The sequence below is a fragment of the Oncorhynchus masou genome, chromosome 24 (genome assembly GCF_036934945.1).
Source record: "Oncorhynchus masou masou isolate Uvic2021 chromosome 24, UVic_Omas_1.1, whole genome shotgun sequence".
Lineage (NCBI taxonomy): Eukaryota > Metazoa > Chordata > Actinopteri > Salmoniformes > Salmonidae > Oncorhynchus > Oncorhynchus masou.
In genome coordinates, this window is record NC_088235.1 from 56,474,581 (window position 1) to 56,493,318 (window position 18,738).

Below are 18,738 nucleotides of genomic sequence, written 5' to 3' on the forward strand. Positions count from 1 at the left end.
CCTCTCGGAGGTTTGTGCTTTGGCACACAAAGATATGAAGCCGGAATCACAAGCTGCAACATTAAAAAGCATGATGGATCCATCCAGACCCAGGAGAACAAAGCCTGTGTTGTTCAGCCATCGTTCACATCTCCGTCCTCGTCTTCCGGGGTTCTACGCCATTACACATTCAGCTCAGTGTCCAAACATCCCCCACCATCAATATTCATCACAAAGAAGCAAGGAGGTGGATGGCAAATGATCCATTATGCCTGGAGACTGCATAATTCCTCAGCAAACCTGGATTAATTGAGGAGCCTGTGATGTATTCATGTATTCAGCCCTAGGGTGTGTTTTCCATCTGGACTCTGACAGTCATGAAGAGCTCAGCCTGGTTCTGAGGGAGACTTCAGGCCCAGATAAGGCTGCTTGAGGCTAAGACCCAAACCAAATGACAGAGGTGTGACCAGGAAAGTATTACTCTCCAGAGGGGGCAATGAAAAAATGCCTTGATGTTCATACTCAAAATTGAGTATGTGTTCCATTCTCCTCCTTTTTAAAAATTTTTTTTTTACTATCTCTCTCAACCCATCATTCACACCTACAGTCTCACTTTTCACGTTCTCTCTCTGTCTCAGAGTTGTCAGTCACCCAAGGCGTATTCATCCACAAAGGAATTTCTTCATATCTCCAGCTAGTCTCCGCACTCGCCACACATGCCACCACACCCCTCAGCTCACCACGCACCACACGCCAGGTTTAAAGAAACAAAAACAAATGTGAAATATAGAATCTAAAGGAGAACATTAATGGCTCCCATTCAGGCAGTAAGTTTCAATAATTGCGAGGCTGAAGGACCTTCTGTGGAGGGTTTGTTTGCCGAGCCGTCCTCTGAAAAGGTCTGAGGGAACTGAACCCCCCCCCCCCCCAGTGTATTTGAAATATTTGTCAATGGCGTGTGGGTCGCCAGCATGAATCAAGCTGTCAGTCCAACCAGCAGACAGAGAGGCGGTATCTCTCTCTTGCTCTCTCTCTCTCAAATGGGAATACCTGCTGCCTCCGGGGAACACCAGTCTCTGCCGTCTAGGCTTCCTGGGTCTTTCGACCAGTGCAGGAATCTCCTCAGCAAACCGCGAGTCGATTGCTCAATTGAGCGAGAGTAGAGAACTAGTAATCACGGCTCTTCTGGCACTCTATTGCACGTTGTAGTAAAGCATGTCAAACAAAGACACACAGCAGAAATTCCTGGTGGTGTTACGTGTTCTGATGTAAATCACACACTTTTCAGACCTTCAGAGGCAACCGTAGACATTAGCCTCGCATTAGTGTTCCAAATACCTTGAAAGAGGCATTCAAGTTTATTATAGCGAAAGTTATACATGTTCCAACTATAGCAACAACATTCCTAGTAGCTCTTCCTCGTAGCTCTTTGCCCTGTGACCTATAGTCTTTGTGTTCAGTGGCTCCGGGTCACTACCATACTGCACACATATTGTATCCACTTTTTTTTCTTTCATTTAGTGTGTTTTTCCTAGAAAAGGGACAGGCAAGGTTTGTTACGATTTGCAGCGGTGACACAATGACAGCTGTAATAAATCTGCCTCTCCCCAACCCTCTCATTATGGTGACTACAACACCGCTCCCAAACCTCACATTCCGGCTGCCTCTGATCCTATCTGGCCCATACAGGGACCTGCTCTAGAGTTCTGTTTGAAGTCCTCTCTGACTCTGCCCTTCCCCAGCACCAGTCCCCTCCCAGGTCTGACCCATGTCATTACCATGCAGCTGGTGGCATTAGGAGCATCAGGTGACATCCTGTTTGATATGCAAAGGCATCTCAGGGACAACGGGTTATTGTTTACATATGGGGTGTCTGGAAGAGACAGCATCGATGTAAAATGTGCTTTGAGAGAGAATATATGGCTAATCAAACTGGTTGACAAGCCGTTTGCCACATTTGTACTGACTGGTCATTTGAACAGAGCAGGATCTACACATGATAATCATGGGTTTGGTGGGACCCAAATCAAACCGAATTGGATGAGTACGTAGGGTCGGCCATTTTTCCTGACCACGTGACCCGACACCTCCAGTCTCTTTGAATGAGGTTCATTCGCGCATTAAAAATGTCAATCACAATGCCTCATGTGATGAGTAACTGTCTCTTGTTGACTGACATCCGGTTTGCCCTCCTCCTCCACAGCCCTCAGTATGATGTCATAGAGCCTCCACCAGAAGCCACAGCTGTGGTTCCCAGAGCCTAATGAGATCATAACTACATAGACTGGGGTGAATGGCCCCCAAAACCACCCAACTTCATCTGATAGAACGTGTTTTCTCAACCCATCCCCTAGAACCACTAACCACACCATAATGGTTACACACTCATCTTGTTGTGGGCGGAAAACAAGCTACTGGAGCTGTGTGTGCCAAAACATCACAGGGTGGGAAGGGAAGTGCCACTCTTTCAAACAGCCATTTAACTTTATCAGACCTGATCTGATTGACCTCTGATAGACAGCCACTTAAGGGAAATCAATGTAAGAGCATTCAAGGGAAATTAATCCACACATCGTAGTAGTCACAAAATATTCAATATTCTTTTTACATTTTTTGTTGTTGTACAATTAATAGCAATGTCAACATGTCATAACAGCAGTGATACAGTGCACATGGTTTGGTTTTATGATCACTGCAAAGGTTTTTAAAATATGAAGGGCCTAAATGGCCTTAATCAGCTGAGTCAGAGAGAGTGACCTCAGTACCTCAGTTCCAAAATCAGCCACAGTCTTATGCGCTCCAGATGTTTCCTCTTGACCACCACAGAGTAAAAGAGTTTAAGGAGACTATTTCACCTGGTGGACTGTGGACACGCACAGATGTAAACAGATACAGTTAACACAAATACCCCAACAGCAGGGGCGCAACTTTCACTGGAGACTAGGGGGACATGTCCCCCACACATTCTGGTATTGCATTTTTGTCCGTCCCCCCCCAGTTTTATCACTGGAATGTGATCCAAACGAGGCAATGGTGTGCTTTAGGACCACGCAGACGCCTCCGAGAGGTCGGTAGGCTGTTTGGCATGTTTATCCGACTGGATAATTAAAAAAATAATAATAATAATTATGTCCCCCCCCACTTCTAAAGCCAAAGTTGTGCCCCTGACGAACACACACACAACCACACTGACTAATTTCCTCCTCATCCACTAAATGGTTGAGAGTGGAAAGTGAGAGAGAGAAAGAGAGGGATGACCGGAGCCCTGGAGCCCTGGAGCCCTGGAAGTTGTTCATTAATGCAGGCTGCTATGCTCCTTCCGCGGGCCAGGGATGTGTGATTAGAGGAGGCTGGGTCAGCAGCAACACAGTGTAGGGCCCCTGGGTGCCTAATGAGATTTTAAGACGTGGTGTCTGGCATTTCACAGAAAAATCCCACTTAGTGGTTAGAGCAGTGAGGCAGGTTGGCCCAGACAAGGCAACCCTAGACTCACGAGAGAGGCTAGTGCCTGGTGTTTACTGCGGGCACAGGATCTGGCAACCAGAGAAGCCCCCATCACTTCCCACTCCACCGCAGGCAGCCCATCCACTGAGACTGTAAAAACAGGGCAGCGCTTCCCTGCCTCCCAGGTAGGGATGACTAAAAAAATGCAATCTACAAAGAAGAAAACAAAACTTGGAGGGAGGAAATGACAGTGCGGTGATTATAAACTAATGAAATCTGACAGGGAGGAAATGACAGATACCAGAGGAGCAGTTGACTCCAGCCATCTCCAGCTCCATATAAGGCTGGAGCTGCACAGCTCATAAACTCTCCAGCACGCTCCGCCACTGGCAACCGCTGGACTCTCCCCTTCCTCCATAGCTACAGGTTTTTATTCTTCACCAGATGATCACCCAGCCATAACTTGCGTACGTGGGAGCGAAGGGAGCCTATAAAACTCAGTGAAAGTGTTTCAGTTAAATACCTGGCACTCTCCTTTACAAGGCAGACAGAGAGAGAGCTGCAGACTTGTTTCTTTCCCCGGGAGCCTCACATGCTTTCAATTAGGCACCGACCAAACACCTGATTACACTCCTTTGGTCCGGTGAAAGCCTAAACGCACTATTAGTGTGTAATGCTCATTAATCAAGCCTCATGCAGGACTCCAGACACATAGGCCTCCAGACAACTACCTCCACCCAAAGTCAACATGGACGTCCAAAAAATGGAATGGGAACCCCTCCATTCCGGTCCTTCTCACCTCTGTAAAAACTGAACAGGTTACCGGAGGAATTAGAACATTTATGGAAATTGTCCTGAGAGCCGGGGAAATCCATCGGCTTCTTTCTTTACCTCTTCCCTGATATGGGACATACACTACATGGCCAAAAGTATGCGGACACCTGCTCGTCAAGCATCTCATTCCACAATCATGGGCGTTAATATGAAGTTGGTCCCCTCTTTGCCGCTATAACAGCCTCCACTCTTCTGGGAAGGCTTTCCACTCGATGTTGGAACATTGCTGCGGGGACTTGCTTCCATTCAGCCACAAGAGCATTAGTGAGGTCGAACACTGATGTTGGGCGATTAGGCCTGGCTCGCAGTTAGCATTCCAATTCATCCCAAAGGTGTTCGAAGGAGTTGAGGTCAGGGCTCTGTGCAGGCCAGTCAGGTTCTTCCACACCGATCTCGACAAAACCATTTCTGTATGGACCTTGCTTTGTGCACGGGGGCATTGTCATGCTGAAACAGGAAAGGGCCTTCCCCACCAAACTTTACAGTTGGCATTGCATTGGGGCAGATAGCGTTCTCCTGGACTGCCAGATAGTGAAGCGTGATTCATCACTCCAGAGAACGTGTTTCCACTGCTCCAGAGTCCAATGGCGGCAAGCTTTACAACACTTCAGCCAATGTTTGGCATTCTGCATGGTGATCTTAGGATTGTGTGCGGCTGCTTGGCCATTTCATGAAGCTCCCGACAAACAGTTCTTGTGTTGATGTTGCTTCAATTTTTACCTTGCTACGCGCTTCAGCAGTCGACGGTCCCGTTCTGTGAGCTTGTGTGGCCTACCACTTCGCGGCTCGGCTATTGTTGCTCCTAAACGTTTCCACTTCACAATAACGGCACTTACAGTTGACCGGGGCGGCTCTAGCAATGCAGAAATTTGAGGAACTGACTTGTTGGAAAGGTGGCATCCTGTGATGGTGCCACGTTGAAAGTCACTGAGCTCTTCAGTTGCGGCCATTCTACTGCCAATGTTTGTCTATGGAGATTGTATAGCTGTGTACTCGATTTTATACACCTGTCAGCAACGGGTGTGACTGAAATAGCTGAATCCAAGGGTATTTATAAAATGCTTCCCTCCATCTCACCTCCATCTTGAGTTCAATCGAGTACAGGTTTAACTGGATGAACAACAGAGACAGATTGCAAAATAGAATTGTATTAAATAGTTTGGGATATGGCCTTGTCTCTGAGGAATGCAGTTTGAAGGAAGTGGCTAACTTGCGCTAGTACAATTGCTAACTAACGCTAGTTAGAATTGGCTCGCAAAACTACCTCCAACTTCCTTCCTACTGGACACAAATACATACAAATGGTATCCATCAGTTCCTCTGACTCTGCCAATATCCCGAAGTATCTCTTTCAGGGTGGTATAGCCGGGGGGGGGGGGGATGGTTGTCGACAACTGTTGCTGAAAAACAGCAAATACGAGAGAACATGGGGAAGTTGACATATAAATACATCCCAAGGTTTACCCTCATTGGTTGAGCGAGAGGAAAGTGATAATTGCAAGAGTAAGCCCAGAGGCCAATCGCCAAGCGTGTGGAAAGTGAATTACTCTACAGTGACATGGTTAATAGGAAGAGGAGAAGAATGAGACGCCGTGCTGATACATTTGTATTAATTCCCGCTATGGCCGTATAATAGGAAACAGAGGAATTATTTTGATGAAATCGTCTAGAACGCAGCTAACACACAAAATGAACTGGCAGCCATGACCATTTTTAAATATGAAGCCTGGACCGATCCAGGAGGCTCACAATACTTGGGCAGGCAATGCGCACAACTGGGGACACAATACGCCAAAAAGACCACTGAGGTATGGAGAAACACCACTCTCAAAGGGTCCCTTATCCCCCATAGAATACTGTGACAGTGGAGAGAGACAAAGGAGAGAGAGAGAGAGAGAGAGAGAGGATGCGAGGATGCGAGGGAGAAATGTTATTCCGTTATCAGTAAGGAGCTGATATGGAAACTGAACAAGACCGTTATACAATCTGCCAGCCAGTAGACTGTGCAGTAGTAAACTGTGCAGCTGGATCCTTCTCTCTTTCCACATACAAGTCTAGCGGAGTTGGACTGCAGGAGAGTTGAGGGGCTGTCTCCATCGGCGACAGAGGGTAATAAGGTGGCCCAAAACCCCCAGGCCTCCAGCCCTGAGCGCTGACTAGGCAGGGCAGCAACCCAAAAAGGAATGTGGAGAAAATGAGACTGCTGCTGCTTGTAAATCAGACAGATGCTTAAAATCACCGGCAGGTTTTTTCCCCCCTCATCTCAACGCCTTTTGTTTTCCCCAATCCAACCTACATCATCAAATTATTCCTATCACATTCTCAAAGGATGTATTGTGTTTTAATTGCACAAAATGTCGTAAGAACAGCACAGTTCAACACACCACTATGATCTAACCCTCTTTCCACAGGACTGTAAAATACATTTTTCCTTTGCAGAGCCTCCAACAGGCATTTAGTACCGTGTTAAGTGGGTAAAACGTACAGTTGCAACTCGCCCTGGATAAATGAGTCACAAATCACAAAACAACTTACGCTTGTTATGGGCTTGGTAAGTGTGTTAATTAGCCAACACCCTGTAGCAAGCAGGGACACATCCCCCCCCCCTTTCTTATTATGAAGCAACACTCTCCCTCCTCCTCCTTCTTTCTCATCACTCAGGTATGATAAACAAACATGGGATTTATTCCATCTCTGCTGCTGGAGATGGGCCCGCACACTGTAAATAAAACGCTGCTCTCCTTTTTTTAGGCTCTCGTCTGTGCTACTTAATAGCTCTCTTGGCTCTGAGCATGTAGGGAAGAGCCGGCCTGGGACAGACTGCATGCCTCGACGGGTACATTAGGCTGATACTGCGCCAGGTGCTCTCATTTAAAGAGACAGTCACACGGACAGAGCAACGCTCGAGACTGCAGATCTGCACAAAGAGCAGGAAAAGGCAAGTTAAGCTGCTAAATTTGCATGCACTTCACAACATGATATAGGCATTTAGTGATGATTAAAGAAAGTGTCTTGAACCACAAACTGAGTAACAAAATCAAATCAAATGGTATTGGTCACGTACACACATTTAACAGATGTTATTGTGGGAGTAGCGAAATGCTATCTAACAATGGCCAACAATACACACAAATCTAAAAGTAAAAGAATGGAATTAAGAAATATATAAATATTACGGACAATCAATGTCGGAGTGGCATTGACTAAAATACAGTAGAATAGAATAAAGTTTGTAAATATCAGATGAGTAAAGCAGTATGTAAACATGATTAAAGTCACAGAAGCGCTCTCCTATCTGTGTTTGCTGCTGAGTCAGACAGGAATTGGTTTTCTTTGGGTTTTCCCACATGTCTGTGTCAAGAGCAAGGGGCAACAGACAGTGGTGAGCTCCGTATAAGGATTGAGACAGATTAACATACTAGACTTTTTCAGGGTCTGTGCAACACATTAAGGAACACCCACCTTTTGTGATCCTGTATTGGAACAGTCACTATTCTATTTTGCATATAGCAGGGTTCCCCAACTGGCAGCCCGCGGGCCTAATTTGGTCCGCAAATGATTTTATTTGGCCCCCCAAGTTTTCTGATCATCATTGATGGACTTCAAATACTGTAAAAACACCAGGAAATCATCTCCAAGTGATTTACATTTTGAGATCGTATGAAAATGTAAGCAAGGTTTGAAATGATTATGTTTTAGTCAAATTTGATATCTGTTTGGGCTTCTTGCGGTCAATTTGCAGTATACAAATTATATTCTGGCTCCCTGACCATCCGCTCGAGAAACAGTCGTCCTGCGGCTGAATCCAGTTGATAATCCCTGGTATATAACATGTAAATCAGATACTACACGTTTATGCAGGAAAATACAGTCGGCACATAATGTAAACATCAATCATCAAAATAGTTCCACACCTCATACAGAACGCAGATCATGCGCACACACCCCAACACACACAACATAATAAACCACCCTGAAGCCAGATGCTTCCTACCGCATCAATCACCAGACACAAGACAGCGACCACATTGGATGAACACAAGACGGAAGCAGATTGGGGGAAGGGTGATGATAAACTGGACCAGAGATCACTCACCTACTCTGAAGTTGGGGGCAGTGAGGGTGTCTGCGGCATGGCCGTTCTCACTGACGATGGTGGTGGTGTTGCCCAGCTCACAGTTGTTCTGGCACCGCCCCCCTGTGCAGGTCACTTTGCAGATGGTGGGTGTGAAGACCACCTTGATCCGTCCCGTGTGGTTCCCCACTGCCAGCCGGGACGCACAACACACCATCAGAAAGAAGAGGGAAGGGAGGGAGAGTCTAGTCAGTCTTGTATCCATTGGTTAGTCAGTAACACCTTGAGTGGCCTGTCACAGACGATCACGAACAAAGAGTTCGGTCAAAACAATAACTGAAAGGACTGTTGTCCTCTCTATTCACATATACCCCCGTTGTGTCTCTCCTTTCCCCTTTTATCTTTCTTTCATTCCCTCTCTCTTTCTCTCCCACTGCTTCTAAATCCGGTGGCGTCTCTGAAACATGAGGAGGGAAAGAGAAAAAACAGAGGGAGAGAGAGCTCAGCAAACAAAACTCTGGGATGCACTCCAATTCTTCATCAAAAGTCAAGTTCCCTGAGAGGTGGGTATTGGCAGATCACAATGCCATGCTTTATTCCAAGACGCACAACGAGTGGGCATGGCGGTGTAGTCGGCCCTGGTGTCTCTGCCTTCCCCCCCTCCCTCTTCTTATTCCTCTCTCTCACTTTCTCCCTCCCTTTCTCTGCCTTCCCCCCCTCCCTCTTCTTATTTCTCTCTCTCACTTTCTCCCTCCCTTTCTCTGCCTTCCCCCCCTCCCTCTTCTTATTTCTCTCTCTCACTTTCTCCCTCCCTTTCTCTGCCTTCCCCCTCCCTCTTCTTATTTCTCTCTCTCACTTTCTCCCTCCCTTTCTCGGCCTTCCCCCTCCCTCTTCTTATTTCTCTCTCTCACTTTCTCCCTCCTTTTCTCTGCCTTCCCCCCCTCGCTCTTCTTATTTCTCTCTCTCACTTTCTCCCTCCCTTTCTCGGCCTTCCCCCCCCTCCCTCTTCTTATTTCTCTCTCTCACTTTCTCCCTCCCTTTCTCGGCCTTCCCCCTCCCTCTTCTTATTTCTCTCTCTCACTTTCTCCCTCCCTTTCTTTCCTGTCTCCCACCTAGCAAATGTTCTAGGTCTTTGGCACCTCTGTCTGAAAGAAAGTTCTCCCAAAATGCTTTTGCTGTGTCTCTTCCGAAGATCACCTCCTCTCTCTCTCCCTCTCTGCACTTTAGGATGAAGTCACAGGCTACCCACTGCACCGAGATAGAAACTATCAGCCTACCCATCCGCCCATTCGCCTATCCTCTCCCCTTCCTCCCTCACCACCAAACCCAGCCCTCATATCAGACAGACAGAGAAAGAGAAGGGGAGGGAGAGAGAGAGAGAGAGAGAGAGAGAGAAGGAGACTAGCGAGACAGAGAGAAGAGTATTGATCACAAACATCTGTACGAGGTTTACCGCATCCCTTCCCAGACTAGCCTCCTCCAACCTTTCCCCTTCTACTTTTCTGCATTCAGTGACACAAGTCTTTATAGAAAGTTCCTCAGCTCCCCTTCCTTTTTTTCTCCCATTCACATCTTCCTTTTCCCTTCACCAACGTCTCTCTCTACGTCCTGTCTTTACTACTTTGCATGCCCCCCCCCCCCCACCCGTCCAAACTTCCCCAAAACCCCAGACTCCTGAGCTCAACATTTCGTCTGCGGCTGTCAGCTGTTCACACCAGACAGGGCAGAGATGCAGGGAGCATGGCCAAGGGGAGAGAGGGCTTTTTCCTCTAAACCAGAAAGCAGGCAAAACCACTGGATTACAGACATTTGGGCCGCCTAAATATTTGCCATAAGATGAAAAAAAAAAGATGTGGACATAAAGGGGAACTAATATGATGTAGTCAAAAGCCAAAGACTAATAGACAGTTGGTTTTAAACGTGAGCCAACTGTATTATATACATAATAGACATAGTATTTAAAAGACAAGTTTGCCAAATGTCATTTCCAAGTCGAAGGAAGGAGCGCCGTTCCCATGTAGGAAGGAGCATTGCTCTGACTGATGCTGGCATGGGAGAGCTGATGGGGGAAAATGTCTGCTTTAACAACCTGCTCTGCTCCTTTACGACCCTATCGACATATCAGGCTCCACTCAGGCTCTGGCTCCTGGTAGGGGTCTTCACATGAGAAGCGTCAACCTCTCCATCAAACTGCCTGCCAGCCTGCTGAAAGGTCCTGCGTTCTTTACCTACAGTATAATCCTCCGTGTCACACCAGGGCGTCCTGTGCCTGCTACGCTGCGCCATCGCTCCAGAATACGCAGAGTTGGGCCAGCGGAGTGACCCTTTTAGACGTCGCCTCTCGCGTCGTTCAGTCTCTCTGCACTCTAGCGTTCACTGTATTATGCCGGGTTTGCCTCCATCGACCTCATCACACCGTGACCCAGAAATGCACGGGTTTCTCTCTGGGGGCTGAGCATTCATTTGGCCGTTACCTCCCAGTAGTTTGTAGCTCTTTACTTTCTGGGGTTTCTTGGTGATTAAGCTACTACCACAAGTGCGTTCATTCAGAGAAGGCCTGGGTATCACCGTTGACAGGGGGTATAGAGAAGTATGGACAGGAGAAGACTTGGAAACAGATCACATTCCCTAGCAAATAGAGATCTATAGAAGGCTCTGCTGTCGTCTGACAGCCCCCCTGCACCATGTTCAACACATGCCTGAACTACTCTGACACAGCTTGGAGTCCCTGGCTTCAACAGTGATAAAACATTTCCGTCTTCATCCCTCTATCCCTCTTCTGCCTCCGTATGTAAGCAGATCCTTCGCACGACACGGTAGACTTCTCCAGCCCTGTGGAGCAGCTCTGTGGAGCATATGGAGAGAGAAGCTGGAGGGGCGTCTCAGACAGAACGCAGACATCAATCAGCATGGAAGACGCAGGGGGATGCAAGAGGAAGGGGCTGAGAACACACAGGCTAGGCTAGACTGGAGGGATGTGGGGGGGATATGGAGAAAGCGAGTCTTCAGGGAAAAAGAGGGTCTTCTTTTGAGCTCCCCTGGTGGAACTCTACTGGTCCAATGTTTCCCTGTATGGGGTCGAAGACAGCAGTCTTTGAAGCCAAACATGTAGCCTTCCAACACGGCGATCTATAGCTTAGAGCGGGAGCCTAGTTTGTCTGTGTGGGAGAGCTGGGGGACAGTGGTCGGCAGGGAGAATGGCTTTTCCAGACAAGGCACCATAGCTAGCTGCTGACAGGCTGTCTGTTGGGTGGGACAGGGCTGACAGGAAGGCTGCAAGCCCAGCGATTTAGGAGCACATACATTCTCCCCTGTCTGCTACTCCATCAGTCAGGTAGCACACCAACACCACCGCACACTGGGCTAAAGCCAACAGTGACATCCCTACCAATGGGGAGCTGAAGACCTGAGGCGCCATTCATTGTAACATAGGCAGTGTATCTACTGTAAGTGTTTTGCAAGATGGAGTAAAGCATTTTGTGCGGGAGGCAGGAGGCAGGGAGCAGGGGGCAGGAGGCATGGGATGGGGGCGGGAGGCAGGGGGCAGGAGGCATGGGGATGGGGATGGGGGCGGGAGGCAGGAGGCAGGGGATGGGGTTATATTGTGCCCTTGTACAGGTTCATTCATTTTCCTTTTAAGACCTCTACTGTGTCTTAGTGATGTGCAGTTTGTGAACAATTCAATATTTTTGAATGACTCTTTTTACTGACTCAAGAGTCATGATTCACTCATTTCACTTGTTCGTTTGACCTGGGATTAATACGCCCTCCTCCGGCTTAGCGGCTCTGGATACGTGCTCCAACCAACTAATGCTGCAGGCAGCATAGAGAAGAAAAATACATGTTCGAACTGATCATTGATCGCATGGTGCAAGAACGAATGCAATTCATTGATTATTGAATGTTATTGATGTTCAGCTCAACAAACTCAAACTCGAGAGCTAATCGTTTAAGGGGCTGCTGCAGTTCGCAAACGACATTGTGCTCATCTCCCTCGCTGCAGTCAAGCATTGTGTTCTGCCAAGACTAGTCCACAATGTAGTCCAATTGCGGCCCCAAAGACAACGTTTCAAAGTTCGAGAAATATCATATTTTTATGCCTACCAATCAAAACTGTACATTGTTTGAAGCACACTTTTATAAGTCTCAGTCACAAATGGCAGCTCTAATACCCCTATAGAGAACGAGAGGCTTGTAGAATCATGACTCTTTCTTGTTCATCGGTAGGGGGTCCTGCGTGCTCTGGGCATTACAAATTAAAGAAATTAGTCAAAAATTTGATATTTTTTTAAACAGAAAGAGTTGAAAAAAAATCAGTAAAGTCCGTGAAAAGAGCCGAACTTCGAATCGCTACTGTATTTCCCCTTTCGTCCCCTCTTTCCGTCCCCCCTCCTCACCATCTATATTTCTCTCTCTTCTCTTTGATACCTGGACATATCCCTGATGGTCCTACACTGGAGCTGTATGAGAGTGGACTGGGGTTATTTGTAGCTCTGGGGCTGGCTGAGGACTGCAGCCACAAGGGCCCCAGAGGGGAGAGGAAGGAAGACGCAGACAGACACACAGAGACCAGCGGAGGCTGTTGTGTCTGCAGACTGCTCCATTTATAGCACAGAGACTGTCTGAGTAGACGGACATGGAGCCATTCACTTCCAGGTCAGCAAATGACTTTACTTACCTAAGGAAGTCTAACAGGAGGTTAAAATATGTATATTCTCTGCCAACACAGTAGAGAGTATACCTCTAGGTGTACAGCATATCAGATGTACAGTATAACCTTAAATACATACCATGAGATGGGAAATCATCATAAAATCCTCCAAGCCACTACGCGTCCAACCACAAGCCATGCATTATTCATGTATCTCACTTTCAAAAGCCACTTGACTGTTCGGCCACATCGTAAAGTGTAAATGGAAGACAATGTGTCTTCCATGAAGGGGCCGCAAGGCTATTCAGCAGGGAGCTTTAAGAGGAGCAGATAACAGCTATTCAACAGCTCAGCAGACTGGAGATGGCCTCTCCCATTCATATCAGTCTGTCACACTTGTTGTTTCAGCAATTGAGGGGTTCTCTGTTGGATGACACAGTGTATCACCTTGCTCTGTCATTTAATTTTCTCTCCCACTCCCTTCCTGTATCTGAAATTGGCCACTGAAAATGAGGCTAATAATTCATTTTCGACAGAGCCGAGCAGCAGGCAATGCTTAACTCTTTATGCCAATACCGCTGGGGCTGCAATTTGAAGAATCCCATTGCTGCCCAACTTCAAGCTCCAGTTACAGCAGACACAGTGTGTGTGTGTGTGTGTGTGTGTGTGTGTGTGTGTGTGTGTGTGTGTGTGTGTGTGTGTGTGTGTGTGTGTGTAGAGTGAGAGTGTGTGTACTGTTTATGCCCATAAGGAACAATTACTGCCTTTTATTCATTTAGATGAAATGACTGTTGAGTAAGACAATGTATTTACCATGCAAAGACTTATCTGACTAGAGGCAGCTGACAATGTGACAGATGTTTATATATATATATAGATCCCATCTAAAGACTAACATACCATCTTAAATGTTTCAATGTGTAACGGCTTTCGTCTGGTGGAAGAGAAGCGGACCAAAATGCAGCGTGGTATCTTTGAGACATGTTTAATGATGAATGAAAAAACGAACTATACAAAACAACAAACGGAACGTGAAAACCTATACAGCCTATCTGGTGACAACAAACACAGAGACAGGAACAATAACCCACGAAATACTCAAAGTATATGGCTGCCTAAATATGGTTCCCAATCAGAGACAACGATAATCACCGGACTCTGATTGAGAACCGCCTCAGGCAGCCATAGACTATGCTATACACCCCCAAGACAAAACACACCACAAAAAACCCATGTCACAACCTGGCCTGACCAAATAAATGCAGGCAAACACAATATACTTCGACCAGGGTGTGACACAATGGCGCCGGAGGAGATGGCTGCAGTTTTATGGGCTCCTAATCAATTGCGCTATTGTGTGTGTTTTTTCACATTATTTGTAACTTATTTTGTACATAATGTTTCTGCCACCGTCTCAAATGACCGCAAGGAGCTTCCGGAAATCATGACAGCAATTCCTCACCTCGTACTGGACGAATCGGATGCAAAGGATTTACTTCGGACAAGGACCAAATCCCTTCATTCGCATGAAGAAGAGACGGTGATATCGGGGACGTAGGTCGGGTGCCTTGTAGGTGTCTATTTACCACCACAAACCAATGCTGGCACTAAGCACGCACTCAACGAGCTGTATAAGGCCATAAGCAAACAAGAAAACGCTCATCCAGAGGTGGCTATCCTAGAGGCCGAGGACTTTAATGCAGGGAAACTTAAATAAGTTTGACCTAATTTCTACCAGCATGTTACATGTGCAACCAGAGAGAAAAAAACTCTAGACCACCTTTACTCCACACACACAGATGCGTACAGAGCACTCTCTTGGCCTCCATTCCGCAAATCTGACCATTACTCCATCCTCCTGATTCCTGCTTACAAGCGAAAATTAAAGCATGAAGTACCAGTGACTCACTCAATACAGAAGTGGTCAGATGACTCAGATGCTAAGCTACAGGACTGTTTTTCTAGCACAGAGTGGAATATGTTAGGGGACTCTTCTGATGGCATTTGAGGAGTACACCACATCAGTCACTGGCTTGATCAATAAGTGCATTGATGACATCGTCCTCACAGTGACCGTATGGGTTGGCAGAGTAGCCTAGTGCTTTGAGCGTTGGACTAGTAACCGAAAGGTTGCAAGTTCAAATCCCCGAGCTGACATTCTGTCCCTGAACAGGCAGTTAAACCCACTGTTCCTTGGCTGTCATTGAAAATAAGAATTTATTCTTAACTGACTTGCCTAGTTAAATAAAGGTAAAATAAAAAAACAGGGTAGGGTAGCCTAGTGGTTGGACTAGTAACCAAAAGGTTGCAAGTTCGAATCCCTGAGCTGACATTCTGCCACTGAACAGGCCATCATTGAAAATAAGAATTTGTTCGTAACTGACTTGCCTAGTTAAATAAAGGTAAAAGAAAAAAAAAAAAAACAGGCAACATCCACACTGAGCTAAAGGGTAGAGCTGCCGCCTTCAAGGAGCAGGACGCTTATAAGCGTCGCTTATAAGAAATCCTGTTATGCCCTCTGAAGAACCATCAAACAGGCAAAGCGTCAATACAGGACTGAGATTGAATCCTACTACACAGGATGTCACTGCAAGTCCCACTACATCATCAGATGTGGCAGGGCTTGCAAACTATTATGGACTACAAAGGGAAGCACAGTCACGAGCTGCACAGTGACACCAGCCTACCAGACGAGCTAAATTACTTTTATGCGTGCTTCGAGGCAAGCAACCCTGAAGCATGCATGAAAGCACCAGCTGTTCCGGACGACTGTGTGATCACGCTCTCCGTAGCCAATGTGAGTAAGATCTTTAAACAGGTCAACATTCACAAGGCCGCAGGGACAGATGGATTACCAGGACGTGTACTCCAAGCATTCGCTGACCAACTAGCAAGTGTCTTCACTGACATTTTCAACCTGTCCCTGACCGAGTCTGTAATACCAACATGTTTCAAGCAGACCACCATAGTCCCTGTGCCCGAGAACACCAAGGTAACCTGCCTAAATGATTACCGACCCGTAGCACTCACATCTGTAGCTCACATCAACACCATTATCCCAGAAACCCTAGATCCACTATAAATTGCATACCGCCCCAAAATATCCACAGATAACGCAATCTCTATTGCATTCCACACTGTCCTTTCCTACCTGGACAAAAGGAACACCTACGTGAGAATGCTATTCATTGACTACAGCTCAGCGTTCAACACCATAGTGCCCTCAAAGCTCATCACTAAGCTAAGGACCCTGGGACTAAACACCTCCCTCTGCAACTGGATCCTGGACATCCTGACGGGCCGCCCCCAGGTGGTAAGGTTAGGTAACAACACATCTGCCACGCTGATACTCAACATGGGGGCCACTCAAGGGTGGGTGCTCAGTCCCCTCCTGTACTTCCTGCTCACCCAACTCCACGACTCCAACACCATCATTAAGTTTGCAGACGACACAACAGTGATAGCCTGATCAATGATGAAACAGCCTATAGGGAGGAGGTCAGAGACCTGGCAGCGCTGTGCCAGGATAACAACCTCTCCCTCAACATGATCGAGACAAAGGAGATGATTGTGGACTACAGGAAAAGGAGGGTCGAGCACGCCGAGCACGATCCTCAAAAAGCTCTACAGCTGCACCATAGCAAACATCCTGACTGGTTGCATCACCGCCTGGTATGGCAACTGCTCGGCTTCAGACTGCAAAGCACTACAGAGGGTAGTGCGTACGGCCCAGTACATCACTGGGGCCAAACTTCCTGCCATCCAGGACCTCTATACCAGGCAGTGTCAGAGGAAGGCCCTAACATGTGCCCCCGCACATTGACTCTGTACCAGTACCCCTTGTATATAGCCTCATTACTGTTATTTTATTGTTGCTCTTTAATTATTTGTTGTTTTTCTATTTTGTTATTTTTCTTTTTTATGTATTTCTTTTTTACTTCAGTTTATTTTTGTAAATACTTAACACTTGGTTTTCTTAACTGCATTGTTGGTTTGGGGGCTTGTAAGTAAGCATGTCACTTTAAGTCCTACACCTGTTGTATTTGGCACGTGCCAAATAAAATGTGATTTGATTGATGATTTGATGTTATTTTCCTCGCCATAAACTAAATCTCCTATTACCATAAACAATCTGGCTTTATATTCAACCATGGCAGATCATTTTCTCAAATTGGCAGATATTTCATCTTACTAAATAAAGAGCATATAAACTTGAATGCACCTTCCACACAGTGATTGGGATACCATCAGTGCAACCCCTCCCCCTCCCCACTGGCAACACCCTATCCCCCAGCCCCTACCCCCGAACTCCCCAATTAGGCTATGTGTGTTTTTATATGACTCAGAGTACAGCAGGAACCCATTCCACAGGGGGAGAGCGGGCTACTGCATAGCGCTGAAATCGCACTGGCTCCCGTAACGTGAGAAATGGGTGCAGTCCAAACCCCATGCTAAAATAATGACAGGCTGACCTAACTAAAGCGTCACTACAGTGTCCGTTTGGCAGTGATTAATGGTCGGCCCGATAAATCTCCAGCCCTGAAATAACAAACAGGCCAGTGTAATTGGCTCAGCTGGATCTGCTGACACTAGCTGGTGTCGTGCGGTCTGCTCAAAGAGTAAAGAGAGAGAGAGAGAGAGAGAGAGAGAGAGAGAGAGCCTGTCATGGAATTTTCCAAACCTCGGGTTCAGTCGTCCCCAGTCTCTGCCCCGTGCCAGCGAAGCCGTGCCTGGGAGAGCTCAGGAATTTTAAAGCTGAGCCGACGACACTTTTATTAAAAAATTAAATTAATTTGTGAAATAACATCTTTAAAGTGTTTGAGGACTTTGCGTACCGCCACAGAACCAAGGGTTGGCAAAATGTGGGAAAGGCCTCAGTCTCACAAAATCATCACTTAGTGAATACTAGCTGATTTAAGAGCAGAGGTTTGTGACAATATAGTGCTGCCCTATGAGTAAAGATGACTGTTTCTTAGCTTATTTTGCACATCGTAAAGTCACCTGGTGTTTCAGGTGCACATCCAAAGCTTCCAAAGACTTAAATTACGTACATCTGTGGTTAGAGCTTCAATAAAGCCACCTGTCAGTCCAGTATAGTAGCTAACCTTCCTGTTAAAAACCCTTTCTCTTTAACCCTCTCGCTGGGCCTGTGAGAGACACAAACTTTGTAGCCTTTTACTGATGAGGTAGATCCATCACCTTTCTCAGCCTGACCCTATTGTTCAGTGCACTTCACACCTATGTGTTAGGGACCAGTTTGCCAGAGAAATCAGTCAGCTGACCAGGGCCAGCCAATCACTGGCTTTCCCCGCTGGTGGTAATAGACACCCATTCCTGCTTGTGCTTTAGTTGCTTCCAGGTGGGCAGGGTTAGGAAGGTCGCTGTAAACTACTTGTGTTGTTATGTGTTAATAACATTTAGGCTATGTTACCCAGCAGGCTATGCGGGTGGTTGAAGAATGCCTTGCATGGCTAAACATGGAGTTTTCTAGCTGAAGTATAAGTTCATTAAAAGTAGTAAACCTACGCCCCATAGCATGGTGTCAGATTGGTAGTCGATATGACGAGACAAGAAAGGAGTAACTGTACATTTCCGCAATGAAAATGGAACATTCTACCACAAGACAAGTGACGTGAGTAGTTGAATACGCTAGCTTACAAGAGCGAGGACAATGAGCCGCAGCAACGAGAGTGACAGCAGCGAGAGCGAGGCTGCATTGGAATCTGTTGACGAGCAAGTTGATGAGCAACATACT

At 46.7% G+C, this 18,738-nt stretch overlaps 1 protein-coding gene across 5 annotated transcripts in view; it reads right to left on the reverse strand.

Annotated features, from left to right (window-relative positions):
- LOC135512355 (latent-transforming growth factor beta-binding protein 1-like) overlaps positions 1–18,738 on the reverse strand; it is a 129,560-nt gene that overhangs the window by 69,141 nt on the left and 41,681 nt on the right. For all 5 annotated transcript variants that reach the window (XM_064934308.1, XM_064934307.1, XM_064934309.1 and 2 more), the window contains exon 5: positions 8,354–8,521. In XM_064934308.1, coding sequence (XP_064790380.1) covers positions 8,354–8,521 — 168 coding nt within the window. The remainder of the gene's footprint in view (positions 1–8,353; positions 8,522–18,738) is intronic.